Here is a 25,883-nt window from a genome sequence, read left to right on the forward strand (position 1 = left end):
TCTGTCCTGGGGGTCCCATCTGTTCCGGGGGTCCCCTTGGCCTGGGGCTCTGGCTGTGCCTGGGGGCCCCACGTGCGCGGGGGTGCCCGTGGCCGGGGGCTCCTGCTGTGCGCAGGGTCCGTGCCGGCCCGGGGGTCCCGTGTGCCCGGGGGTCCCGCGTGCCCGGGTCGGCGCGGCGGCGGCGGCGGAGCGGGGGGGGGCTCTCCCGGCGTCCCGCGGCCCGGGGGCGGCCCGGGGGAGCGCGGCGCGGCCGCCCCCGCAGCGGCGGCAGGGCAGGGCCAGCCCCGCGCGGCGCGGCGCGGCTCGGGCCGGCGCTGACGGGCTCCCGGTGCCGCCGGCGGCTCCGGCATCACATGACCCGCCCGTCTGCGGGAGACGCGGCTCCGGGACGCGGCGCTCCCCCGGCAGAGCCGCCGCCGCCGGCGCCGCGGGAGGCGAGCGGCTGCGCGGGCAGGGCGGCGGGGCTCGGCCGCGGCATGAGCCGCCGCGGCGGCCGCCGGCTCTCCGGGGGCAGCGGGCGCCGCTGATGCGGGCGCGGGGGCTGCGGCTGCTCGCCAGGGACCCGCCCGCCGGCCGCCCGGCGGGGACCATGTGAGGAGCTGGCGGTGCCCGCCAAGATGCAGAAGGGGATGCGGCTCAATGACGGGCACGTCACCTACCTGGGGCTGCTGGCGAAGAAGGACGGCGCCAGGAAGGGCTACCTGAGCAAGCGGAGCTCCGACAACACAAAATGGCACACCAAGTGGTTCGCGCTGCTGCAGAACATGCTCTTCTACTTCGAGACCGACTCCAGCTCCCGGCCCTCGGGGCTCTACCTGCTCGAGGGCTGCGTCTGCGACCGGGCGCCCTCCCCCAAGCCCTCCCTCTCGGCCAAGGACTCCCTGGAGAAGCAGGTGGGCGCCCCGGGGGCCCGGGGCCGGCGCCCCGCCGCCCCGGCCGCCCTCGGAGCGGGGACGGCGCCCGGGGCCGCCCCCGCGGGGGTCCCGGCCCCGCGCGCGCAGCCCCGTTCCCCGGGGCTCCCGCCGCCGCCCGCGACCTGCCCCACGCGTGACCGGGGCGGGGGACGGGGCTGGCCCGTGCCGGGGGAGGGGGGATGCTCCCCGGGGGCGCGGTGCCGGGGCAGCGGGCGAGTTCACTCCGGGGCTGTGGGCTCTGCCCCCCCCCCCCCCCCCATCGCGGCTAATTAGCCGCGGGTAAGTGGCGGCGGGGCGGCGGCGCGGGGCGCCCCCCGGCGGCCGCGGGCCGCGCTTTGCGCAGCGGAGCCCCGCGCCCCACGCGTGTCCGCGGCGCGGCCCCGCCGGCCCGGCCCCCGCGCCCCGGCCGAGGGTTCGGGGCAGTGGCCCCGGCGGGGCGTGGAGGGGCCCGCGGCTCCCGCCGCTCCCGCGGCTCCCGCTCCGTCCACGCTGCGGCTCGGCCGTTGGGCTTCGATAGCTCCCAGCCTGACGCGGCCCCCCGTGTGCCCCCCCCGGGTCTGCCGGGGGGCAAACCCGCAGCCTGCCCCGCGGCGCGGGCGGCCTGGGCGGTGGGTGCACGGTGCTCGGCGCGGGGGGGGCGCAGGGCCTTGCTTTCACCGGGGTCTCTCCCCGCTCCCGCTCCCCGCACCTGCGGTTCGCGCCCCTGCCGCGGACCCGGCTGGGCACGCCACGCAGCCCCTCTCCGGGCGGTGGGGAGAAGCGGAGCCGTGGGCCCCCCACGCCACACGCAGGGCTGGCGCTGGGCTGCAGCGCTCCTCGCCAGATGCTAATGTCTGCGGGTGGAACAGCACGGAAACGGCAAAGCTGTTGCGAGGCCCTGGGAGAATCCGGGTCCCCCCTGGCTCCCCGGTGGTGCCCGGGGACCCGGCCGCAGGGACGGCAGCCCCCGACGGGCCCGCGGGTGGGTTTGTCTCCCCTGGCTGCGCCTTTCCCAGGTGGGCAGGGTGGCACCCGGCAGCGCGGCGTGCGGTGCTGGCAACCTCTGCCTTGTTCGTCTGGTGTCGTTTGCTGGGGCTCGGGGTGCGTCGGAGCAGCCGGGCAGGGAAGGGGTTGGTGCCGGGTAAGGGGGATTAAGGGCTGGCTGCCAGCCTGGGGGTGCAAATCCCAGTCCATCGCTGCCGTAGCTTCCAAAATCACCTCCAGTCTCATGGGCGCGGAGAGGAGCCCGTTGCGGTTGAATTCACCCCTCGACCGCTGCGCGTGGAGTGCAGCCGCACACCCACTTGGGTGCCCGTGGGTGCCCGTGTCGCAGAGGGCACCGGGAAGCCCCTCGCGAGGAGGAGCAGGGGTGGTTTTCCCGGCGCTGGCGGCCCGGGCTGGGTGCTTGCAGGAGGCACCATGCGTTTTGGGTCCAGCTCTGCAGGTCTTGCATAATTTCTGCCTAAGCACGCTGCCGGGGAGGTGGCGGTGAGTGCTGCCGGCAGACTGCAGGACAGGCCCCGTGGGCACCCGCCTGAGGCAAGGGGCCAGCTGGAAGGCAATAAGCCCCTTAATTGCCTCTGGCTAATCATGGCACACTCAGCGCTCCAAAAAGCCCTGCCACAAGAGCGAGGCAGTGCAGCAGCAGCGCTCCGTGGCACGTCTCCTTGCTCCCGGCAGGGATCAGGGGAATATTTCCCTGTTCAGATCAAAATAGCGTTTTTTTGCAACAGCGGTGCCTCCTCGCAGTCCTGGCCCTTGCATCGGAGCAGCCTCCGGCGTACCGCAGGGTCGGCTATAGCAGCGAGGAAGGCTCTGTGGCTGCAGGGGGGTCATGCTGCTGTCCTGTTTTGTCAGCCGTGTCCCTTTAGGTAGCAGCGTAATAGATGTTGCTGCGCGTTCCTGGTTCGGCTTCAATCAAGCTTGCTAGGCAGGTTTAAATCAAGCTTGCTCGCCGGGTTCTGACTCCTCGTGTTTGTGCAGGAGAGATTTTCCACCAGGTAAACATCAAGGGGAGGATGTCACAGCCCTTTTCCGTTTCAAAATGCACCTGGAAGGTTTATCCTCAGTGTAAACGAGGGGCTGCTGTCACGGCGCAGTGAGATCCTGCCACACCAAATATTTACCAGGCCGCTGATCTGCACCGATTCACCAAGGTTTAGCGTCTGGCTCATGATTTTGTATAATTCATTAGGACAAATTTAAATGAAAGTGCTCAAGCACTTGAATGCCCACTGCTTTGCAAACTAATTAATGGCATACCAGATGAGATAAGCAGCAGAATATTTATGGGACAGATCTGCAGCACGGCCTGTGCAGGAGGGTGAAAGCGAGCAAATGGCACGCCAAGCCGGCAGGTCTCCGAGAGGAAGGCGTCCGAGTTCTGCAAACCAGATCCAACGTTTTCTTCCAGCTCACCTGGTCCCGAGCGGTGCTCAGCATCGCCGGATCTTCCTTTGAAAGGAAGGTGACGAGGAAATTTCTAGCATTGCCCGTGATCACCATTAATTGTTTTCTGAGGGTATTTGTCTATCCGGGCAGCTTCAGCAGGAGCTATGAGGACAGTATTCCCTGCAGCAGAGGAGTTTCAGGTTTAGATTCCTTCTTCACTGGAGTAAAGCCTGAAAGGTTTCAAATTCTCCACAAAGGAGAAGTTTTAAAAGGTGGGTCTTTCAAAACCCCCTCTTTTTTAAAGTTCACATGTTTCGCTTTGGTGGGGCATTTTTTTGCTGGGAATGCAGTGTATTTTTAGCGTGCGCGTGTGAGAATAAAGAAGCAAAGTTATCTGAAAAACTGAAACACCAAAGAGGGGATTTGGACACCTCTGGAAACTTTCTTTTCTGTTTTTGTTACATTTTTCCACAAATGAAATTGTCTCCAAACCGGTTTGACTTGGAGGATGTTTTATCGTTGGGCGGGCTTCGGGCTGTGGCCCGGAGGAAGGGTCTGCCGGGTCCGCCTGCACTGCCCCGCTCGGTCCGGGAGGTTGGGCTGCTCGGCGGCACGGTGGGCACGCGCCCGGAGGTGCTGGGGCGGGGGCTGAACCCTCCCTTTCGTTCTGCCGTGGTGTCTGGGCCGTGCCGTCCGCCGGGACCTGCCGTTCCCAGCCGCCCCGAGGGTGAGGATGCTGGGATGTGCTTTCACGTGGTCACGTCTCCTGCCTCTTGGTGGAAGGGGCCGTGAGAGACCCCCCGGGTCCGTGCTGCGTTGCAGGGGAGGGCGGGCAGGACGCGGGGTGCCCCGGGTGGGACTGCACGTGGTGAGGCGCAGCCAAAGTGAGATCCCAGCGGAGGAGCTGAGCAGGCGCGGAGGTCCGGAGCTGATCCGTCCCCAGCCTCACGGCCGCGTGCTCAGGACCGGGAAAGCACGGGAAAGCCCGTGCTCAGGACCGGGGTGAGGACTCTCTGTCACGCGTGAGTCGGGCAGCGGGAATCCCGGCTGGGTTTGCCCCGTACCCTGATGCCATGAGTTATTCTTAACCAGCAGCCCTCCGTGCCTCGGACAAGAGCCAACACGGTACTGAGTCAAGAGGTAGCACTGTGCGAAACCCTTGACTTGAAACTCAGAAGCTCTCTGGAGCGATGAGTCTGTCTTTCCCACAAAGCCTGGGCTGCTCTCGTGAGCACACAGCCTATAGCTGGAGATTTTCTTCCCCATCTCTGAAGCGTTTGCCAGGGGCGGGTGCAACATTTATCGTCCGTGGTATCCGGGGGCAGGGGAGACTCAAGGAAGCATTTTGTACCGTGATGCAAAGCTGAGGACGAGCGGTCAGGGGTGGGTGTGCGTGGCTGTGATCTCCCAGCGGGATGGGAGAAGGCTTGTGGAAACAATTCCCACCGGCACGTCAGGGAAGGAGTTTGTCTTCCATCTCCCTGGAGCGTGCCCAGCCCTGGTCCTGCTCGTTTCCCTGCACAGCTAAGGAGGGCACGAGAAAGCCACGTCTCTTCTCGGCACCGGCAGCGCGATGAGTAGCAGAGACGAAGCGCAGTCACCGAGGGCACCCTGTCCGGTGGCACCCGTCCCTGAGACACTGGAAGAGCTGGAGGGAAGCAGGGCTGGGGGATGCTCGGGTGCCTCAGGGCTGCCTGCCCTCATCGGGTACCTGCGGCAGCCCCAGCCAGCTCGGCAGCTCTGGCTCCCTCGGAGCCGAGCCCCAGGCCCCGCCGACAGAGCCGTCCCTGGTGCCAGGAGAGCTGGGGCGGCTCTCCGAGGGGGCAGCAGCGCGGGCCACGGCACCCAGCCGTGCCGGTCCCTGCGCGGGGTCTTCACCCGGGCAGAGCTCCCGGTACCCTCAGAAAGGGCTGGGGTGGGTGAGCCAGGGACAAACACGGGCTCGCTCTGCGGGTGGGGCTGGGCAGGCGCCCGCTGCTGGTCCCTCTGCAGACGAGGGTGGCGATGGCCCTTCCAGAGCTGCCGGGCATTTGCCCAGACCTTCTCCTCCGGCATTAGATGCAGGTGCCTTTGCTGGGTGCTGCCGTCCCAGTCCCTGTGGCAATGACGAGTGGCCTGTGCCCCCCAAGACCCCCCGGCTTTTTCCGCCAACGGTCAGGGGAGTCACAGATGATGGGTTCCCCTCCTGGGCACCTCTGCTAAGTGCCCAGCTGGCCGGGGCTATCTGGGCCACGGGCCGTGCTCTAGATGAGTGCGAGCAGCCGCAGAGGACCCACAAGCAGCTTGGAACGTGGTCCCGAGTTGAGGCGGGCAGGAAAGGGCTCAGAGCGGCGTGCAGCTCCGGTGCCGGTGGCAGGAAAGGGCTCAGAGCGGCGTGCAGCTCCGGTGCCGGTGGCAGGAGGGGACAGAGCAGCTTCTTGCCGGGGCGAGTGGGGCGCCCGTGGACACCCTGAGCAGGGCTGCCCCGCAGCCTGGGCACCTCTGCTCCGCCCTGGGGCTGCGGGGCGGTGGGGCGAGGATGCTCCCGCGCAGGGTGCGGGGCGGCTGCCCGCCCGCCGGGGCCCAGCACGAAGGCAGCGAAGCAAAATCAGCATGTGCCGGCTGGTACGACAGGGCTGCCTGCAGACAGCGAGCGATTCCCGTGCCGCACAGAAATCGTGCCTTAGCCGTGCATCCAGCCGCAGCCGAGTCTGTGCAAAACATGCTTTGCACAGGAGGGTAACGCGCTTCTCGTCTTCTAGAAAAGTCTGGTTTTTCTTCGGGGTATCAGCCTGAGCGTGCTGCTGCCTGATTGCCGTCTTTCTGATTATTCACAGGATGCTTATTCAAAGGACAGGATAATGTAGTGTGATCTGTGTGACTGATGGCGATGAAGCGATTACAGCTGAGTCTGAGCGCAGGACACCTTGCCTCTGCGGGAACTGGCTTCGTCATAGGATGAAAAACTGTTCCCCAAATTTGTCATAGAAACCCAAATAAGGCAATTTTGTGACAACATGGCCTTCTTACAGATGTTCTGTGAACAAAGGAGCTAAAGTCATGGAATGAGTTGTTCCCCCAGCAGCACACACGACGTGAGCTGCCGGGGATGCTGGGCAGGTTGCACCGGGAGCCGCGGCTGAGGTTGTGCTCGTCGCCGTTGCCAAGGGCCGGCTGCAGCCCGGGCCGCTCCGCTGGTGGCACCGACTGGGCAAACTGGTGTTTGCAGTACCTGTGAACCAAGGAAGGTGCGTACGTTAAACGTACTCATCCACCACTGGCGGTCAGGGCTGTGGGGTTCTGTAATGTTTACCAATGGTTTTCCAAAAGGCTGAGATCCACCGTAGTCGATAGCTGCCTTTTGCACATCATCACGAGCGCAAAGCGCGCGGCCCCGAGGCTGTGGGCAGCGTCCAGGTACGCCGGGCTATCGCGTGCTCAGCAGTACACGATCGCCTGGCCCACGGGCCAGCGCAGGCGTTAAACACCGTCCCGAGGTTTTCCAGGTCCGGAGTTAAGCTTGGCGTCGATGTCTCAGGTGCTTGAGCTCCAGCTTCCGAAGTCGGCAGCTGGGTGCTTGAGCCGCAGCCCCCTCTGGGGCGGTGGGAATCCTGTCGGAGAAGCTGTCGTTGGTGGATTGTTGAGGAAAAGTGGGTTTGTGCATCCAGACTCTGAGCTGAAGTAGTAAAATAGGAATTGGAATATTTGGTTGCCAAAGACTGGGAGTCAGGAGAGGTTGGTTTCTGATAAAGCAAAAAGGCTGAGAGCATTTTCACCTGCAAAACAAAAAAATCTGAAAAAGCAAATGGTATTAAAAAGTTTAAAAGGACATTTTTTCAATATGGTTTTTTTTTTTTTTTAAATGTATGGACCACTTCTGATTAAGGGATCTCTTGGCTTAAGCTCTTTGGCTCTTCCCAACAGCTTAATTCAGCTTGGTTTGCTCACGTGGGTCTTTGCCATGACAGCCGGCCTGTTGTCCTGTTGGATTTTTATAAACTTCAAATTAAAACTTTTTTCCTAAACTCATGGACTTTTAGCCAGACTTTCTGCAATGAGCTGAACGCGGCCGTAACTCATACCAGAGGCACAGAAACCTAAATGTATCTACATGCAATCTGATTTTTTGAAGATAAATGACAATTTGTGAACCTAAACCTGAACTACTGATAAATTTGGAGATTATCCTGCTGGTTTTTTGTGTTCTAAATGTGATGCCAGTCCATCCCCTTTATTCACACATTCTCATCCAACAGATTAATGGAATCTGTTAAAGGAGCAGGAGGAGAGAGGAAAGAAACCTTCGCCCAGCCCAGTCTCAGCAGCCTCAGATGCATTTTCTTGGCTGCACGCATACAATTGGCAGATTTCTTCCAAATACGAAGGCGCAGAGTCATTATAGCAACGGCGACATTCATACGTAAGGTCTGGCAGAGGTCTGAATGTCCGATGTCCCCAGGGTTAGGACTTTGGCACATGCTGGTTTTTTTATTAATTACTGTATAGAGTGACGCCCACCCAGCTCTAGTGCCCATGCGTGAGCATCCTTACGGTCTGTCCTGAAGCAGAGGACACACATTTCTGCTTCTGGGATTTTTTCTTGTTGTCAGCAAGCAAATGAGCTGCCTGACCTCCCATCTCCTCCGTCCCAGGCCCGGGCCCTGTCTTCCCAGCGCAGACGCTATGTAGGTCAGGGAAGTTAAAAGCTGCCATTGCTGGCTGTGGATTTTTAGGCTCATCCATCCAGAGCAGGAAAATTCTCCTCCCTTGCCCTTTATGTCAGCTGCGATAACCGTCAGCTTCACGACCAGGCGGCCGCGTGCCTATCTGCCACAGGGGGATGGAGGGCACGCGGGTCCCCGGCGCGGCGGGGAGCGTCCCCGCTGCAGAGGGATGGCGGGGATGGCATCTGTGATGGCACAACAAAACCGCTCCGTGGGGGAGAGGGTGATGGTCACCGCTTCTGCGCAGGCGGTGTTGCTGGGGATGTTTCCGTCTTGGTCCCCCCGCTCTCACGCCGGCCCCTTCAGCAGAGCCAGGCGCTGTCTGTGACCAGCGTGGGTCTGCAGGAGAAGTGCCCGGCCACGTCGGTCACGACATCCAGAGCGGTCTGGCAAGTTGTTCTGGCTGGAAAACACCCTGCTCCAAATTTAAAAAAATTCTGGAATACGTTGATTTTATATTTTGGAAATAATGCGTAATTTTAAAGCTTATTTCAATTTATTTATGTGTTACTTAATAAGGCAAGAAGCAACGTAAAACCCTTCAGGAGCTTAGCTGGACCAGCAGCAGCAGGTTTGCTTATGCCAGGCCTGGATCTGCTTTGCCCTTCTCTGGCTTTGCTCCGACAAACCAGAAAATTTGCTGTTTTGTCCCCGGTGCCGCGGTGTCGGTGCCCGTCCGAGGGTCCCACGGCACCAGCCCTTTGCTCCTGGTGTCCTGGGGTGTGGGAGCGCTTGGTGCGCCGGTGGCTGTGGTAGGGGAGGTGAAGGCAACGTCCCGGTGTGGTGGACCGGGACGGTCTCGTAGCTCCGTGCGTTCCCTCTGGACCCTGAGCCGACGGCCGGGCGCCGGCTGGGTCTGCGTGGGCAGAGCGGGACGGCGCTGGCCAGCCGGGCGTTGGGGAACCGAAGCCCTGGTGCGTACAGCTCCGTCGCGGGGAGCGGGTGCGGGAGGGCTGGGCAGCTCTCAGCCGGGCGCAGCGGGGACGCGGGGGGATGCGGGTGCAGCCGCTGGCACGGCGTGCCCTGAGCCCAGCGAGCCGCCTGGCTCCCTGCGGACGCGGAGCCCCGCGGGAGCCTGCCCCTGCAGAAACACCACGTGGCACCTGGTCGTGGCCGTGGGACACGGGGCTCTGTGTCCCAGCAAGACCCCAGGGTGGGAACCCCCAAAGCACAATGGCGAACGCGCTCTCTGTAACCATCTCCTTGGCTTTTATCGAGGATGCGGAGGATGGAGGAGCCTGAGTGTCCCAGCCGCGGCGGGTGGGAGCGGGCGTCAGACGGACACAGGCACGGGAGCGGGCAAAGCGCTTCTTGGGGCGTGCAGGGACCTGCACTTTGGGGTCACCGGGGACCCATGTCTTGCTGTGCACAGGGACGCGTGTCCCGGGGCGGCGGGGACCCATGTCTGGGGGTGCGCACGCAGGAGGTTTTGCTTCTCCGGCACTGGGTATGGCAGGAGGGCAGAGCCATCGCTGCGCTAACCGTGCCAGCCCAGGGACATCAGACACGTGGGAGGACATTTCTGGGGAGATAGTCCCTGCACATTAATCACTCGGGTAGTCTCCTTCATTAATTCAAAGTCATTTGTTGAGGTTCTGGAAGCAGAAATAGCTCTCGAGCAGCAGTTTGCTATTGTACTCTCTTCTCAGTAAAAATAGCCAAGCCAGAGCTGGGGATTTTTTGCAGAAAAAGCGACAGAGGGAGCGGAGTTCCAGGAGTGGGCTCAGGGGTCCCGCACCACGGCAGGTGCCGGGCCAGGTCCCTCCCGGCTGGGCTACCCTCGAGCAGAGCCCCTGGCCCACGCCGGCCAGCGCACCCCAGGCGCAGCCGCTGGAAAGGGTCTTTGAGGGGTCCCTGGAGGAGCAGCCCCGGCCCGGGCAGGCATTGCCTGGCCCTCTCCCGCGGCACCTCTGCGGCTGCGGGTGCCCGGCCCCTCTCACGACAGCACTCGGCGTCCAGGTACGGGACTTGGCCAAACTGCCCGCCGGAGCTGGAATCCTCCGTGCTGGTGGCTGCCTCCAGCTGAATTACTGTGAAACGCTGGAGTTTCTGAGGCTGAAGCAAAAGATGTTGTTTGCCTCTGCTGAAAAACGCTTGCAGCCATCTCTTTGTGAGCCTTGGCGGTTCGGGGTCTGCAGGACGGATTCGGCTCCCTCCGGCTGCTGGGGATGTGCCGTGTCTTCCCCCGGTGAAAAGCTCCGGGGCCGGAGCAGCCTCCGAGCCCTGCGGGGCAAGGGGTGCTGAGCGCTTGGTTTGCCCTCAGCCCGAGCTAGGGTGGGAGAGAGGAGAGGCCGGGGGTCTCTGGCATCACAGGCTGTTTCTCATCGAGCCGGGGGGTCTCTGCCCGGCCGGGGCTTCGGTAACTGCCCGCCGTGGCGTCCAGCACCCGCCCTTCCCCGCAGCAGGCAGGGCCCGGGAAAAGCCGGGCAGTAGTCGCAGGGCTACGGCTGGCCCCGGGTGGTTTTTTTAACCTTTCGCTTTGTGACCTGAAATGCTCCCGTGTCGTTCTTTCAGGCAGAACTGCTGCGTCCCCTGGGCTTTCCTGAATCCTCCGCCTGGTGCCGGCGAGCGGCTGCTCCCGGGTCTGACCCGCTGCCCGGCCGGGGCCGTGCTGCCGCCGAGCCTCGGCCCCAACGCAGCGAGCGTCGCTGGAAATGCTCCCGGGCTGTCGAGTTTGATGTGTCACTGCAATAACAGAGAAGGATCATAATTTAGGCGGAGATAAAAGGTGGTGGGAGTTTTATTATTCAAATATAAAATAATTTCCTCCTTTCAAGCGCGCTGCACTTCCTGGGTATTGTATGGGGATAAATCAGAGTGACACGGGGAGCTGCGGCGCGCGAGCTCACAGGAACTAGCTTTTAATTGTACGGGGAGCAGCGGTCGGGACCGGACCGTCCTGGCTGCAGCCCTGCCGCGGCTGCCAGAGCTGTTCCCGGCCGCGGTGGGAAGCTTTTGGCCCCACATCATCTGCCTCCGTTGCTGGCAGCGTTGAACTGCCATTTGCAAAACCTTCAGGAGTTTCAGGGTTTAAAGTGGACGAGCCAGAAGCCGTCTCACAAAATGCTTTTGGTGCTGGTGTGTCGGGGAGGTGCCTCGATGGACCTGGTGGGCGAAGCAGGGGGAGAGGCAGGGTGGGTGCCTGTCCCCGGTCCCTGTCCTGGTCCCTGCTGCGGGCTCTGCCACCCCTTATTTTAAAATCCAACAAGCCCCGAAGCCGTGCGAGGCGCTGCTTTTCCCGAGGGCCCAGGGTAAGATCAGGCTGCTCTGACCCGGCGACGCCTGGTCCCGTCTGCGGGCGCAGGGCTCTGAAGAAGCATCATCCCCCGCTTCCCCCGAGGGACCCGCAGTGCCCGGGAAGGGCAGTCCAGGGCTCACCGTCCCGTCCCGTCCCCTCCCGCCAGGCAGGGACCGGTCTGGGGGAGCCCCAGAGGCATCTCCCTGTGGTTCTGGTCCCGTGGGGACTCGGCCGAGCTCCGGCTGTTGGTGTCGGTGGAGCGTGGGGCGGCGAATGCGTGCGCTGCGGCATTGGGGCCGTTCGTCCCCGCGGCACTGGGAGCTCGCGAGGGCACTGGGGCTCCGAAAGGGCTTTCCCACCCCTCGAGTCCCTGCGGCCAGGAGACCGGGGCTGGGGAGCGAGTGCTTGGCGGTGCCCTGGCACGGCTGGTGATATTCCTGAGTCGGCGTTTCAGGGGGAGGATTTCCAGACTTGCCAATCTGACGAGCTCTTTTTAATGCTGTTTGCAAGGGAAGGGATGTAAGAGAGGTGGGCATAAAGCAGAGAGGCGTAACTACTCGCACAGTTTCAGAGACCAAAAATTTCTGGTGAATTTTCTATCAGAGATGTCTTGTTGCCAGTAAGAGCCTTCGGGGGTGGGAGGGAGAAGGAAAGGGGACGAGAAGCGAAGGGCTGTGGAGCTGCTGCAGTTCCAGACGTGTCCCACAGCGAGAGGCGAGCTGCCAGCCCGGCTGCCCGGAGCTCTCGCCCGCCTGGCTGCGGTGCGTCGGGGAAGGGGTGGGAGACGGACGATGGCGTGTTCTACCGTGGAGAAGGCTCCACGAGGAGAAAACCTGTCCGCAGGATCAGCAATAAAAACATATTGCACCTACAGGATCCTGGACAGAAGTAAAGGAGACGCACCTTCACAGGGTCGCAGGAACAAGCAGTTGCCCCCCAAAGACGGAAGAGCTGTTTCTGAAGGAGGGCTCTGGCGTGGCCCCAGGGCAGCGCGGGGTCCCCGGGCTCCCCCTTCTCCTCCTCTGCAGGGCCCCGCTGGGCTGAGGAAGCTCCGAGGGTGTTTCTGAGGCTGTCGCCCAGCGAGACACGAGCCCTAGGTGGGCACGGTGCTGGGTGGGGGAGCTGGGTGTCCCTCCGTCCGTGCTGCCTGCACCGGCATCACCCGGGAACAGCGACCGGCTGCGCCTCGGCTCCTTGCGCTCCGGTTTCACTGAAAGCCTCCTGCATCCGTCTGGGGGTCCTTCTCCTTCACACCCCTGGGCCTGACTAGGGATGGGAAGGGGACGAGAGTAAAGATGCCCAGGGAGGAGGAGGAGGACAGGGGAGAGGAAGGGGTAGGGGTGGGGGACGTAGCCCTGTTGTGGGGAGGCACGGTGAGCCGTACCCCCGGCGTTCAGCACAGGGCCGGAGATGGTGCTGGACCGCCGGCTGTCCTGGGCGAGCGCCAGCCTTGCCCCGCTGCCCGTCCCTGCCTGCAGCCCCGCGTCGGGGCAGGTTCCCGCGCGAGCTCCTGCCTGCGTTGCGGTGCCCGTCCGTGTTTTCGTGGTGCGCCAGGGTCTGCGGTCGCAGCTGGCTGCTGCCCGCTGTCCTGGGGAGCAGGGCTGCGTGCCCGGGAGCGAGCGGTTGGCTGTGGGTGGGTTTTTTTTTTTGCCAAGATACCTGTTAATTCAGATCCCTCGTTAAACCTAACAGAGGAGCAGATAATGTCAGGATGAGCTTTTTCTAGCGGGTTTCGTTTTAGCCCAGTTATTCCGGGCAGTATCCGGCATTGCAGCGTGGTACCTGTTTCCTAGGAGACCGCAGGAAAGCACAGGAGCAGCACAAACCCCAGCCGACGCGGGCTGCCACCGCACACAATTAGCACAAATACTGTAAATGTCAAGGGAGGCTAAATATAGTCCTTCGCCGAGTCCTGCCACACCGTTGCCCATTGGAGCCTCCCGGCTCGAGCGGTGCGAGCACGTGGGACCGGGGCTCTGCTCAGCATCCAGCCCCAGGCAGCAGCGGGGCTTTGTTTTGGTGCCCGAAGGTGCTCGCTGCCCGTGCAGGCAGGGATGCGGGCAGCCTGGTTCCGGGTCCGGCTAAACGCCCTTGCTCGTCCGCCCCTTTCCCCGGGTGAGGGTTGTCCCGGAGGCGATTGCCGCAGGCTCAGGCCCGCAGCCTCCCGGGCCGTGGTAGCTTTGGGTTTGTCTGAAGCCCGGTGTTTGCCCAGCGGGATTTCCCCTCGGAGCATTTCTCGGCCCCGTCCTCGCCCGCAGCACGGCTGTGCTGCCTCGCCGGCAAGGAGCAGCTTTTCCCCGAGCGCTGAGGGCAGCACGTCTCAGCCGTGCTCCTGGTGTTTCGAAATGTTTTTTTTAAATTAAGCAACCCGTGGTGGATCATAAAGCGCTTTTCTAATGGCCCTGCGTGAGCGAGCGGTAACCTCACCCTGTGCTTGCTCCCGCAGCATTACTTTACCGTTAATTTCAACCACGAGAACCAGAAGACCCTGGAGCTGAGGACCGAGGATGCCAAGGACTGCGACGAGTGGGTGGCAGCCATAGCTCATGCCAGGTATCGCTCTCCGCCAGCGCAGACCAGGGACGGGGGTGTCGGAGGCAAAGCTGTGCCCGAGGGCGGCTGCGGGCAGGGCTGCGGGCAGGGCTGCGGGCAGGGAGCCATTGAGCCGGGCACTGCTGGCAGGCAGAGCAGAGCGCTTTTGGCCCCCAGCCCCGTGTCGGGGACCCTCGTGCAGAGCAGGAGGCTGCATTCAGATGTCCCCCTGGCCCCGCGCCTGCCCTTCCCCGTCCCCATCCCTGTCCCAGCCTGGTGCCGGAGGGGTGCCCCATTCACCGTCGGCTTCAAAGACCGTCAGGAAGGGTTTCAACTGTGGTAGCGAAAATGGTCAGAAGGAGGTTTTTCCAAGCTCCTGTTTCTCTGCCGTGGGAACGCCAGCGCAGCCCACTTGCTCGCGGTGGGAGAGCGGTCAGGAGCCGGCACGGCACTGCTGCGCTTCCGGCGAAGGAGGGTGCCCGGCTGGCGGCGAGAAGGGGGGGGCAGATGAGTGTTGTATGCAGGAGATGAGAGAAATATCATCTGCTGCAGCAGCTTAACGGGAGCAGATGTCGTAAGAGTTTGTGCCACGAGCGTCCTCCTTCTCGTTAAACTTTGGGGACGTGGTAGGTGAGAGAGGTTTGGCCATGGGTTTTGGGTTTTTTTGGTCTCCTACCATTTCCTTAAATTTGCATTGTCTTTTCTGTTTGCGCCCTCCTGGGGCACCCAAGTCCTCTCCAAACGGGTCACTTCTGAGTAGCAGCATCCCAAACTGCGAGAGCCAGCTCCCGGTTCATTCCCCCCGCGGGTACCCCGAGCCGGAGGGGCACGGGCAGCGCGTAGGCAGCTGGGAAGGAGAAACCTCCCCCAGCAAACCGCAGCGTGCAGAAACCTCATTTTGCAGGGACGTCCCGGGGGGCCGGGCGGCGGGGCCGCGGGAGGAGGGGTGCTCACGGCCGTGTCTGCCCGCAGCTACAGGAACCTGGCGACGGAGCACGAGGCGCTGATGCAGAAGTACCTCCATCTCCTGCAGATTGTGGAAACGGAGAAGACCGTTGCCAAGCAACTCCGCCAGCAGATCGAGGACGGGGAGATCGAGATCGAGCGCTTGAAGGCCGAGGTGAAGAGCCCGGCGTCGCCCCGCGGATGCGCTGCCGCTCCCCGGGGTGACCCGCAGGCTGCGGGCAAGCGGGCGGCGTCGCCGCGCTGGCAGGGACCGGGGGACGTCGCAGCCACCGTGTTTATGCTTGCTTTAATGACATCGGGCTGGCCCCTTCTCCTGCAGAGAGGGGCGAGGGCATCGCCTTCGTTGGAAGTCTTCCTTGCGGGAGCCACGCGGCCGCGGCTGCGCTGCCCCGGCGTGGCGCGTGCGCGGGGCTCGGTGCGGTCCCCGGCCCCGGGATGCTGCCGCGGCAGGGAAGGGTTCGCTCCAGCTCCAGCGCTGGGGAACGGGCTGGCGAGGCCGGTCCCTTGGGTTCAGGAGTAGGTGTTGGGGTGGGGGTGGAGACTCCCTATCTTGCCATTCCACCTTCCTCATTTTCGTCCTAGATACCTTGATCGGACCCCTCTGCGTGCTGCGCGCCCGGTGGTACCATCTGCCGGGCGGTGCAGAGCCAGAGGAGGAACTGAAAAAGGGAAGAGGTGTCTGTGGCCCCGGGAGGGAACCTGTGCCAGCTGCAGGCTGCACAGCCCGAGTCCATCAGGGAATTAATGTGCACGGGGCTATAAACGAAACGGACGCTTCACTAAGAAGGGAGCATCTCTTCAACGGGAGCAGCCCATAAAACCTGTTGCCCGTAGCTCGTCCCAGAAGCTCTCGCAGACAGTTTGCTGTTCGGTAGTTTGCGGCGTTGGGTAACAGGAAGGGTGACACGATGCGGGTGACGGCAGATGAAGCAACAAAATGCAAAAATGACTCAGCAGTCGGTGCCGAGGGAAGCTCGCGTCTCTGAGGCACCCGGATGCTCGGAGGCACGGGTACGCCCCGTGCTGCCCGGCCCTCGCGCTGCAGGGCCGCAGCTGGCCCTGGGTACCCTCTCGCCGCCGGGGTTTCGTTTCGGCTGCTGGTGGCTGTCGGTGCCGGCTGGGCGGCGGGGCCGGCGAGCGCAGGGCACCCGGAGCCAGCGCTGCCGCCGGCCCCTCCTCGCGCCTGGCAGGGAGGGTCGGGCAGCGGCTTCGTGCTGGAGGCAGCCGGGAGCGGGTCCTGCTGCCTGCCGGGCTGAGACGTCGAGCTCGAGTCGGTCAGAATCTCAGAATTGCCACGAAGGAGAAAACTGGAGAGGCAGTGAGGGCAGGAGTGGGTTGGCACGTCCTTATGGTGGTCTTTTCCTTAAATTTTGAATTTTTGAGTTAAAAAGCGCGGGTTAATAGCAATCCGTGACCATGAGTCAGCGTACACCGGAGGCTGCGTTTAGCCTTGGGGGACTGGAGAGCCACGAGCCTTTCCCAGGAGCGGTTTTGGTACCACTGAACTTGTGCTCTCCAATAGAACAGGATCAGCCCCAAAACCGTCCCGGTCGCAGCCTGCGGCACCCAGTCGGTGGGGGGGTTTCTCCTGGGACCCCGGTCTGGCACCGGCTGGGAGCTGCCCGGGTCCAGTCCAGCATCTGCGTCAGGCCAAGCTCTGCTCAGCCGGAGCGCGGCCGGCGCAGGGGGCAGGGGAGGCGAGCGGCAGCAGAGGGGCGATGAGCATCACGATGAGCTTTCGGTCGGGGCAGGTGGGAGATGTGTTGTGAACCCTGAAATTAGCTGAGGGTGGGGAGCAGGGACGCCTGGCAGAGCTGCAGCCCGGCCCGGCCCCTTGTGCCCGTATGTTTGGTTTTACCTTGCATTGGTTTGGTTTTTCTTTTTTCACTCTTCCACATGCTTTGAAGCAGAGATCAAATAATCAGCTTCTACTTTAATGTGCAAATGTTGCTCACTCAGTTTAAAAAAAAGAAACCAAAAGAAACCCATGACACCGGCAAACCCGCTCCACGGGTCGCGGCCGAGATGTGCCCGGAGCTGGCGCGGGGAATGGCTTCGGTGCTCTCAAACGCTTCAATGCAGAGGGGGTGCAGGGGATGTTTGGTGACTTGAGGCTCCATAGGAAAGCACAGGGAGAGGAAAAAATCTCTCAAATCTCTTCTAAAATCGAATCCCATGTAATAGTGTGAAACCGATAGAGCTGCGTAGGAGCGGAACCGGTGCCTGTGAGCCCACGGCCGCTTTCTCCGGAGTGTTCCTGCTCCCGCTGAGGCCGGCGGTGCTGGGGGGGCTGTGCTGGGAGAGCAGGGGTGCTGGGGGCCGGGGCGGCCCCGGTGCCTCCCGCTGAGCCCCCCGAGCCGCAGCCGCGTCGCACCAGTGCCACAAGCGGGGCCGGCTGCATCGGGCTCGTCCCCAGCCCTGGCCGGGCGCCAGCCCCGCGCCCTCCCTGCCGGCGCCCGGCAGCGCGGGGTTTTGGGGAAATGCCTCCGCGGTGAACGCTGGGAGGGTCGGGCCTCTCTGGGGGAGCCTGATGCCGAGAGGCGGCTGTCGAGCTTCGTCCAGACACAGTGACCGCGTTGACCCACGGCATTTTTTAGCTTCTGATGGCGTGAAAACGCCCAGCGCTCTGTTACAGCGTGGATTTTGTGGAAGTCACCTCCTCTTCCCGGGCTGAGCGTGCAACAGAAGCAGCCTCTGCCCCTCTCCTGCTCCCCAGCATCCCTCTCCTCTCAGCGGGTATTGCAGCTACTGCTGCTCTCGGCTCCCGGCAGCGCTGGGAAGCAGAGTCTCCAACTGAAAAGGATCTCACTCCTTTCTCCCCAAAACTTTTTGGAAAGTACTCTGTGGAAGTCGTTTTCTTATTTGTATTATTTTCTGTAAAACCAAAATTCAAATCACATTTTTCCCGGTTTTCATTCTCTGGACGGTACATTTGCTGCTTTCCTACCCTTTCCTGTAGCTTCATCAGTGGTTGCGGTGGGGGGGCAGGGACACGGCAATGAGCAGAGGAGTGAGAAAAAGGACAGGCGAGAAACAGTAAGAATTCAAATGCTTGAAGCTGATGAGATCCGATCCAATTTGTGTTGGAAGGCTGTGACTGGATGAGGGTTTGTCCCCGTCTGCAAGTTTTAGGGTGCAAATGACTTGAGATTTTTCTGCCATTTTCCCTCCAACTCCTTTTTTAGCGGCTCGCCTGTGAAGGCTTTCTTAGGAAACAGGGATGCGGTTTGCATTGGGTACGCGGCAGGATTCCCAGGTCCCTGTCTCTGCGGCGTGTTCGGTGGGTGCTGGGGATGCCGCGGAGTCGTCGGCGCCCTGACGGCTCTGCAGCCTTCCTCTATCTGCTCCATCTACCGATCTCCCATTAAGACAGAATCAGCACAATATGTCCCTGTAGCTGCAGCTAAGCTGGAGGCACGTGCCGTTCCCCGGCGCTGCGCGGCAGCGGTGTTTGGCCCCGGCTCCCAGGAGGTGCCAGGAGGTGCCAGGAGGTGCCGAGGCGGCGCAGCCGCTCATGCCCCCCCTGTACCCGCAGATCGCCGCCCTGCTCAAGGACCACGAGCGCATCCAGGCCGGCCAGACCAGCGCGCCCAGCGACGACGACAGCGACATCAAGAAAATCAAGAAGGTGGGCGGTGGTGGGTGAGCGGCGCGGGGGCTGGAGCTGGCGCTCAGCGGGGTCCCGGCGCTCGTGGCGGCACGCCGCGTGCGGCGCTGGGGAGCGGGTGGCCTGGGGGAGCTGTCTGAGGAGATGCCTCTGCCAACGGGGTTTTCTTGGGAGGAAAATGTGTTTTGCAAAACTGGAACCCCTTCTGGTGCTTGTGTTTGCTCCGTGGGGCTCTCCCCGCTTTCCCCGGGTGAACGAGGCATCCCTGCCCGTGCTGGCTCACGCACAAATAGCACCTCTTACATCTCGCTCCTCCCGCGGCTGCGCTTATGTCTTTTATTTTCGCAAAGAACAAGCCACCGCCCCAGCAGCGTCCCTGCAGGGAACAACAGACCCTGCGAGGAAATCTGCCCTGAATAAGGAACTCGCGGGGAGAACAAGCTGCGCTTGCCAGCAGGCTCTGCTTGCCACGCACTCGGCTCCCGCAGGCGATTCCCTGAGCCCCGCAAGCGTGGAGGTGCCTTGGCCTCTGCTGCCAAGCACGGAGGGGACCGGCACTGCTCGGGGAGCGGGTCCTGCCCTCGCCTGACCCCCGGGAAAGCCTCCGCCGGCCCTGGGCAGCCGCTGCCCTGTGCAGGGGACGTGGGGTCGAACCTCGGGGCGGCGAGCGGCGGCTGCACGCGCGGACGGAGCTCTGGGCACGGACCGGGATGTGCTGCGGATGCTCATTTACATGAGGAAGGCTTGGAAGCTTTTCTAGGTGTCTGAATACACCTCCGCGTGTTTGGGTGCCCAGACGGGTGCTGGCTCCAGGGGGGCTTTGGTGCCCCAGTTCACTGGGCGATCGTGGGGTGCTGGGCAGGGCGAAGCACCCGGCAGGCTGGGAGTCTCCGTGCCCGCAGGGTCCTGCTCGCAGGTCCTGCCTGGTGTCGTGGCTGTGCCGGGGAGGTCAGGAGTTAACACGGGATCCTTGCTTCTCGTAGGAGTCTTCCACGCGTCTCTGTAAAAGGGAAAAGAGGACGCTGTCTGCAATAAGAAAGTGCATTAAATGAGTTATTATCCATTTCCCAGCCGGGAGGATTCAGAGCAGCACCAGTAACAGGCACCATCGTGCACACCTCAGCACAGAGCCAGGGAAACCCCAGCGCAGAGCCGCGGCCCCTGCACCGTGCCGAGCATGGGGCGCCTGCCCGGCTCCTCAGCCCGGACCCTCACGTGGCCGCTGCTCCCTCGGCAGGTCCAGAGCTTCCTGCGGGGCTGGCTGTGCCGGAGGAAGTGGAAGACGATCATCCAGGACTACATCAGGTCCCCCCACGCCGACAGCATGCGCAAGAGGAACCAGGTCGTCTTCAGCATGCTGGAGGCAGAGGCCGAGTACGTCCAGCAGCTCCACATCCTCGTCAACAACTTCCTGCGGCCGCTGCGGATGGCAGCCAGCTCCAAGAAGCCTCCCATCACGCACGACGATGTCAGCAGCATATTCCTCAACAGGTGAGCACCATCCCGGGCTCCAAGAGCTCTGCGGCATCCCGGCGGAGCCGGCAGCCTCCGGGCAGGCGGTGGTGTCCGCAGCCCGCTGCCCTCCCCCGGGAATGGGTGTTGGGGTGCTCGGTGCTGGGGGGGCTCCCCGGGAGCCTGCGGCCTGGCCCCCAAAGCCATCGATGGAAACTCGCTGTCCCCGTGGGACACCTGCACAAGCAGCCCGCTGAGCGCTTGGCAGCGACACGAGGAGGTGCCACGGGCGCTGATGCTCCAGGACCTCGCTAGCGGGTCGGGGCTGCCAGGAGCCCGTCGGTGTGAGGTCCTGGCTCTGGCCACGGCGAGGACGGCGTCCTTTGGCAATCATAGCGGCCCACAGGCAGCGATGGATGAGCGAAGCGGGGAGGATGCAGCTCTTGTGGGAGATGGTGTGGAGGGGCAGGCATAGCCTCTCCTGCAGCTGGGACACGGGCTCATTGCCACTGCAAAGCGTGCCGAGTGCGGCCGTGCCCGGGCGCTGGTGGGGCTGGGAGGTGGCACTCCCTGACTCCAGCCAGGCCACGGTGATGCCAAGGGTGTCAGCAGTATATGCCAGGTTTAATGGCAGCTGCAATGGCTCCATCCTGCAGACGGCACTGACACCAGCGGCACGTCTTACCAGCCAGCCCTGGAGGTGCCGGCCACCCGTCCCTCGCAGAGGGGAGCACCTCCGGGAGCAGCGCCCGGGCTCCTGGCGTTCGCTCCTGCCCCTCTCCGCAGCCCTTGCTGCCGCTGCTGCTGCTGCCCTGAGCTCCCCGGGCTGCCTTGGGTGCCAGCCTGCTCTGGAAGCTGAGATGGACCCAAACTGCAGAACCCAAATTCCAGTTTTCCCCCAAATCTGGGCTTGTGTGAAGCCAGCGCCTCAGCCGGGGCCAGCGCAGGCAGAGCGAGCGCTCCCGAGCACCCTCCTCTGCCTCGTCTCATCTGAAGGAGGTCCCTCGCCGTGGGGTCTCTTGGAGAATGAGCAGTGGAGGACGCGGGGCCAGCTCAGAGCTCCAGCCAGGAGCACCCTGCCCTGCTGAGGCTGGGGAGAGCAGGGGTGCCCTGGGTGGGCAGCAGCGGCAGGGCAGGGCGGCAGACGGGCGTCTCGAAGGGCTGCACCCCTGCCGAGCGTCGCCCACCGCGGGAGCGGGGCCGCCCCGGGCCAGCACAGCTCTGCCCGGCGTCGTGCCCTCCTCGGCAAAGGCTTTGGCCCATTCCTGCTCTGCCGGGCAGCAGGAGCGGTCAGGCGGGGCTGGGGAACGTGGGCACGGGCGGGCAGGGCGCAGGCAGAGCTGCCTGGCCGGGAGAACGCCGAGGTGATTGATCCGCTGCTGGAAGTCAAACAAATCCCTCGCTGTTGGCGAGGGGCCGGTACCAGCAGGAGACATCAGTTGCCCGAGGGGAGCGGAATCAATAGCAAAGGGGAATCCTCGTTAGCTCCCAGCCGGCGGCTGGCGGGGACGGGGTGTGCACAGCACCGGGCGGCGGGTGCTGGGCGCGGGGGAGCCCATGGAGCTTTCGCCCCCCGGCCAGCACCGCTCTGCAGGGCTGGGCAGGGGGGGTGGGGGGGGTCGTTCCCCTGCGGGAAGGGGGTCCGGGCTCCCCTGCGTTTCGGGGTTGGGTGCTGAGAGGAGCTTCAGGCTGCTCGGTTCCTCCCTCTCCACCCCTGTCCTCGCCCACCATTCCCTGCGCACCTCGGGGACCCTCTCTGCACCCCGCTTTGTACAGCCACCTCCCCAGCCAGTCCGAGGGCTCCCCGCTCCTCCTCTGGGCTGGTGGTCTCATCTAATTACTCATTATTTGCCACTTGTTCATCTGTCTTTTCACCCCTCGGTTTATCTTTCAGTGAAACGATCATGTTTTTGCACCAAATCTTTTACCAAGGCCTGAAGGCGAGGATATCCAGCTGGCCGACGCTCGTGCTGGGTGAGTGCGGGTGGCCTCCTCGCTGCGCTTCCTTCCCGCTCGCTGGTCGCGCCGAGCCTGCGCTCCTCCTCCCAGTGCAACTTAACAGGCGTTTTGCTAACCGGCGGCAGCGGCGAAACGCATCGCGCAGCACGTCGCTTGTTCGTGTCGGTCATGGAGGCGAGGACCTGAGCAAAAATGGAGAAACCCAGTTCCTGCTGGGTGGTGGAAGGGGTGGGCTGGACCGTGCGCCGGTGAGCTGATGCTGAAGAGCGTTGCTGTGTCCGATTAGACCCTCGGCTGTCTCTGCGGGGTGTCTTTAAAACCCAAACTGGGCAGACCCGGGGCTTGCACCAGCAGCACGAGGCCCCGGGGGGTGCCTGGGTGGGACCCGGGGGCGAGGAGGGTCGTGAGCCGGGGCGGCTGTGCCAGGACCCCACGGCGTGCGCTGGACCAGCACACCCACCTCCCCACCGCCTCTGCTCGCAGCCGACTTGTTCGACATCCTGCTGCCCATGCTGAACATCTACCAGGAGTTCGTGAGGAACCACCAGTACAGCCTGCAGATCCTGGCGCACTGCAAGCAGAACCGGGACTTCGACAAGCTGCTGAAGCACTACGAGGCCAAGCCCGACTGTGAGGAGAGGACCCTGGAGACCTTCCTGACCTACCCCATGTTCCAGGTGACCGCTGGCGACGGGATCGGCCCTGGGGATGCCACCACGGCGCCGGCAGTGCGGGATGGGTTGGGCGGTGCAAACCCCAGCCCCACAGCGGGCATCGGGTGGTGGGGAGGCAAAGCCCGGGCGAAGATGGCCTGGGGCTGGACCCCGCGTGGTCCCACGCTGCTCCTGGGACCTGCTCAGGCCATCGCTGGGCTCGTCGGTGCCGCGGGAGGACTCTCTGGGTGAAGCTGCTGGCTTCCCCCTTACCCTGTGCTGCTGGGACATGGACGGGGCACAGCAGAGTTCTGGGCAAAACCCCACGCCGTTCCCCCTCTTCATTAAGTTTTAGCACAAGGAGCTTTGAAGCTTTCATAACCTCCCAGATCAGGGGGTCTGAGCACGGGGTCCCCGGCCATGGCAGCGCCAGGAGCAGCGCAGGGTGGGCACCCACAGACCTCTGTGCCCCTCCAGCCCGCCCGCTGCCGGCACCGCGCCGTGGCTGATTCCCCGCTCCGGTCTGTTGTGCCGCAGATCCCCAGGTACATCCTGACGCTGCACGAGCTGCTGGCTCACACCCCGCACGAGCACGTGGAGAGGAACAGCCTGGATTACGCCAAGTCCAAGCTGGAAGAGCTGTCCAGGTCAGACCCACCGCTGCCCGTCCCTGCCTGCCCCTGCCCGTCCCGGCGGCCGGGGCTGCAGGACCGGGGCAGCTCTGCACCCAGGCGGTTCGGGCTGGTGGAGGGGCTCTCGGCTGGGCTGCCGGCACGGTGTGCTGCCCTTCCGCTGGGCAGGGAGAGGGGCTGGGGCAGGCAGACCCTGACCCCCAGGGTTTGGAGCGGGTGCAGTGCCGGTGGGACCGGGCTGGCCTGGGTGTTTGTACAGCACCCGCAGGGTGAAGCCGGTGGAGACGGTGACAGAGGGGCTGTGCGGTCCCGCTGGGGTGGGACGCCGGAGGAGCTCGGTCCTCGGTTGGCTCGGAGCCCGTTGGCTGTCCCTGACAGGGATGAAGCCCCTCGTGAGCTGTTGGCACAGGGAGCTCTGCCTGCTGGTGCAGGGGCTGCCGTGGGCGGCGTCACGGGGAGCTCGCCCAGGTGCCGCCGGCTGCCCGCGCGCCCTGCCTGCTGCTCAGGCGCAGGCAGCAAGCAAAGCCCTGCGCCAAAGGTGCCCCGTGCTGTTTTAGCCGGGACCTGCCCTCCCATGGCCCTCATCCTCTGCTTTTCGAAGGCTGAGACATTCCAGTGCCGTCTCCTGCCCTCCTGTGCAAATCCGTCCCTGGGGCCGGCGGGACGGGAGCCCGGCTGCTTCTGGCTGTGTCGTCCAGGGCTCCTTAATGACGAAACGCGAGTTTTGGAGGGCTGGGACGGCTCTGAAGGGCTGGCTCTGCCCTGCTCTGCCTGGCACGGCTGTGCTGCTGGCTGCTGGTGGGGCTGCCCCGCGGGACGGGGCCCGGTGCCTCCGAGGTCTCCGCAACGAGCACCCAGGAATCAGCCGCGATTCCCCGTTTCTGATCCTTCCCCTCCGCAGGCCACGGACCGAAGCGTTCTGTGTGTCCCGTGCCAGCGTATTGCCATGGCACCAAACCCACCGGCGCTCCTCGGTCCCGAGGCGATCCGTAAAGAGTTGCCATCCCTTTTCCTGCTCCTCAAGGAGCAGGGACGTCGGAGGGGGCTGGTGATGGGGAGGATCCGTCCGTCACTAAATACAAATTTTGTGATTTCCGAGTAAGAAGCACTCACATTTCAATATTTACAAATCTGGAGGTACGGTCCAGGCTGATGTGTAGGTCACCTCCTGAGCTCCCGGGTCTGTATAGATACGGATGACTGCTGTGATTCCCTTGATATTCCTTCGGTCTGTATAGATACGGATGACTGCTGTGATTCCCTTGATATTCCTTCGGTTTTGGTCTTACCTAGTGCAGCCCCTCCAGGCCGTTAAAAGGGATCTGCTGGGAAAAGTGCAAATCTCATCTGAGCTCCAATTTTCTCTTCTCCCTCCTTCAGGATAATGCACGATGAAGTGAGTGAGACCGAAAATATTCGAAAAAATCTGGCGATAGAGAGGATGATTACTGAAGGGTGTGAAATTCTGCTGGACACCAGCCAGACTTTTGTAAGACAAGGTACCGTGCTTGTGTCGACGTCCCTCCCCTCCGTGGTTAACGCAAAGCCCCGTCCCCCATCCCTGCATCCCTCCGCAGCGCGGTCTGGTGAGCTGTGACGCTTAACAGTTTAGCCCGTTTCTGAATTTTCTCCGCTCCAAAGCACCTCACTTTCAGACAGTCTCGGCACTGCGTTTTATTGCATCGTGGAGCAGAGCGTGCATTTTAGCCGTTACTGGTTTCCTACCACCGGAGAAGTAGTGGGACGCGTCCTGGCCTCCTGGGCACGCTCGGTCCCGGAGGAGCACCCACGCGCTGTGGGTGCAAGGGTGGGCTGGGGGCCGTGGCTGGTGCTCACCCGGTCTCTGGGCCCCAATAACCCGCGCAGCCGGTGGCTCACGAGGCCGGTCCCGGTCCCGGTCCCGGCGCTTGGCGACGTGCTTGCCGCTGCCCCGCTCCGGGCACGCAGCGATGCCCTGCTCCGGGGGACTGTGCCCTCGAAGCCGCCGCGATGCCGATGCCGGGGACGGGTGTCTCCCCTCCGCAGGGTCCCTCATCCAAGTGCCGATGTCGGAGAAAGGGAAGATCACGCGGGGGCGGCTGGGCTCCCTCTCGCTGAAGAAGGAGGGCGAGCGGCAGTGCTTCCTCTTCTCCAAGCACTTGATCATCTGCACCAGGGGCTCCGGAGGCAAGCTGCATCTGACCAAGGTGCGGAGGGCGGGGGGCTCGGCGGCCCCCAGCAAAAGGTCCGGCGGCTGCCGGGCTTGGAGCTGGTGCTGCTCCCCGGGGCGCGGGGCACGGGCTCAGCACGGGGAGGGGGCAGAGGCTGGCAGCGGGGCCAGCGACCGCCTTGCCCTCCCCTGGCCGCAGCGTCCGGGGGGTGCCGGGCTGGGAGCAGGCGGGCGATCGGATCGGATCGGATCGGATCTGTTTCGCGTGGTCCAGACGCCTCGTCGGTGATGTGCGGAGCTCTGAGTCACGGGCAAAGATGAGAAATTGCAAGTTAGCCTGATTTGCAGCAGAAACCTTGACAATCTATTCAGTGAGAAAGTTAAATTATAGCCTAGGTTTGTACATAACGCTCACAGTCTCCTCCGGTCCGCTCCCAAGACTCACGCTTTTGTTGGTGGAAGTTTTGCAGTTAATTGAGCAAGAATCTTACAGAATTTGCTCATTACTGGCATTAAATTATCAGCTTGAAAAATTACAGTCCGTGGCAAAGAGGTGATAATTACAACAACAGACTTTTGGAAAATTTAATTTAAAGCTCATATTAAATAATTTATAAACAAATTAGTTGATCGATTATACAAGGAAAACCGTGATATCCCAGCCGTCAGTAACTGCTTTTTTCCCAGTGAAAGCAGACGCTGCGCTGG

The 25,883-nt window shown here is 63.1% G+C and overlaps 1 protein-coding gene across 2 annotated transcripts in view; it reads left to right on the forward strand.

The window, feature by feature from the left end:
* Positions 1 to 376: 376 nt before the first annotated feature.
* RASGRF1 (Ras protein specific guanine nucleotide releasing factor 1) overlaps positions 377 to 25,883 on the forward strand; it is a 43,546-nt gene continuing 18,039 nt past the window's right edge. The window contains exons 1-10 of one of the 2 annotated variants that reach the window (XM_072871354.1): positions 377 to 893; positions 13,672 to 13,778; positions 14,730 to 14,877; positions 18,259 to 18,351; positions 19,568 to 19,821; positions 21,677 to 21,756; positions 22,225 to 22,418; positions 22,932 to 23,041; positions 24,407 to 24,525; positions 25,052 to 25,212. In XM_072871354.1, coding sequence (XP_072727455.1) covers positions 618 to 893; positions 13,672 to 13,778; positions 14,730 to 14,877; positions 18,259 to 18,351; positions 19,568 to 19,821; positions 21,677 to 21,756; positions 22,225 to 22,418; positions 22,932 to 23,041; positions 24,407 to 24,525; positions 25,052 to 25,212 — 1,542 coding nt within the window. In that variant the 5' untranslated portion in view covers positions 377 to 617. The remainder of the gene's footprint in view (positions 894 to 13,671; positions 13,779 to 14,729; positions 14,878 to 18,258; positions 18,352 to 19,567; positions 19,822 to 21,676; positions 21,757 to 22,224; positions 22,419 to 22,931; positions 23,042 to 24,406; positions 24,526 to 25,051; positions 25,213 to 25,883) is intronic. The other variant, XM_072871355.1, reaches the window with a different exon arrangement.

The sequence above is a fragment of the Ciconia boyciana genome, chromosome 8 (genome assembly GCF_034638445.1).
Source record: "Ciconia boyciana chromosome 8, ASM3463844v1, whole genome shotgun sequence".
Lineage (NCBI taxonomy): Eukaryota > Metazoa > Chordata > Aves > Ciconiiformes > Ciconiidae > Ciconia > Ciconia boyciana.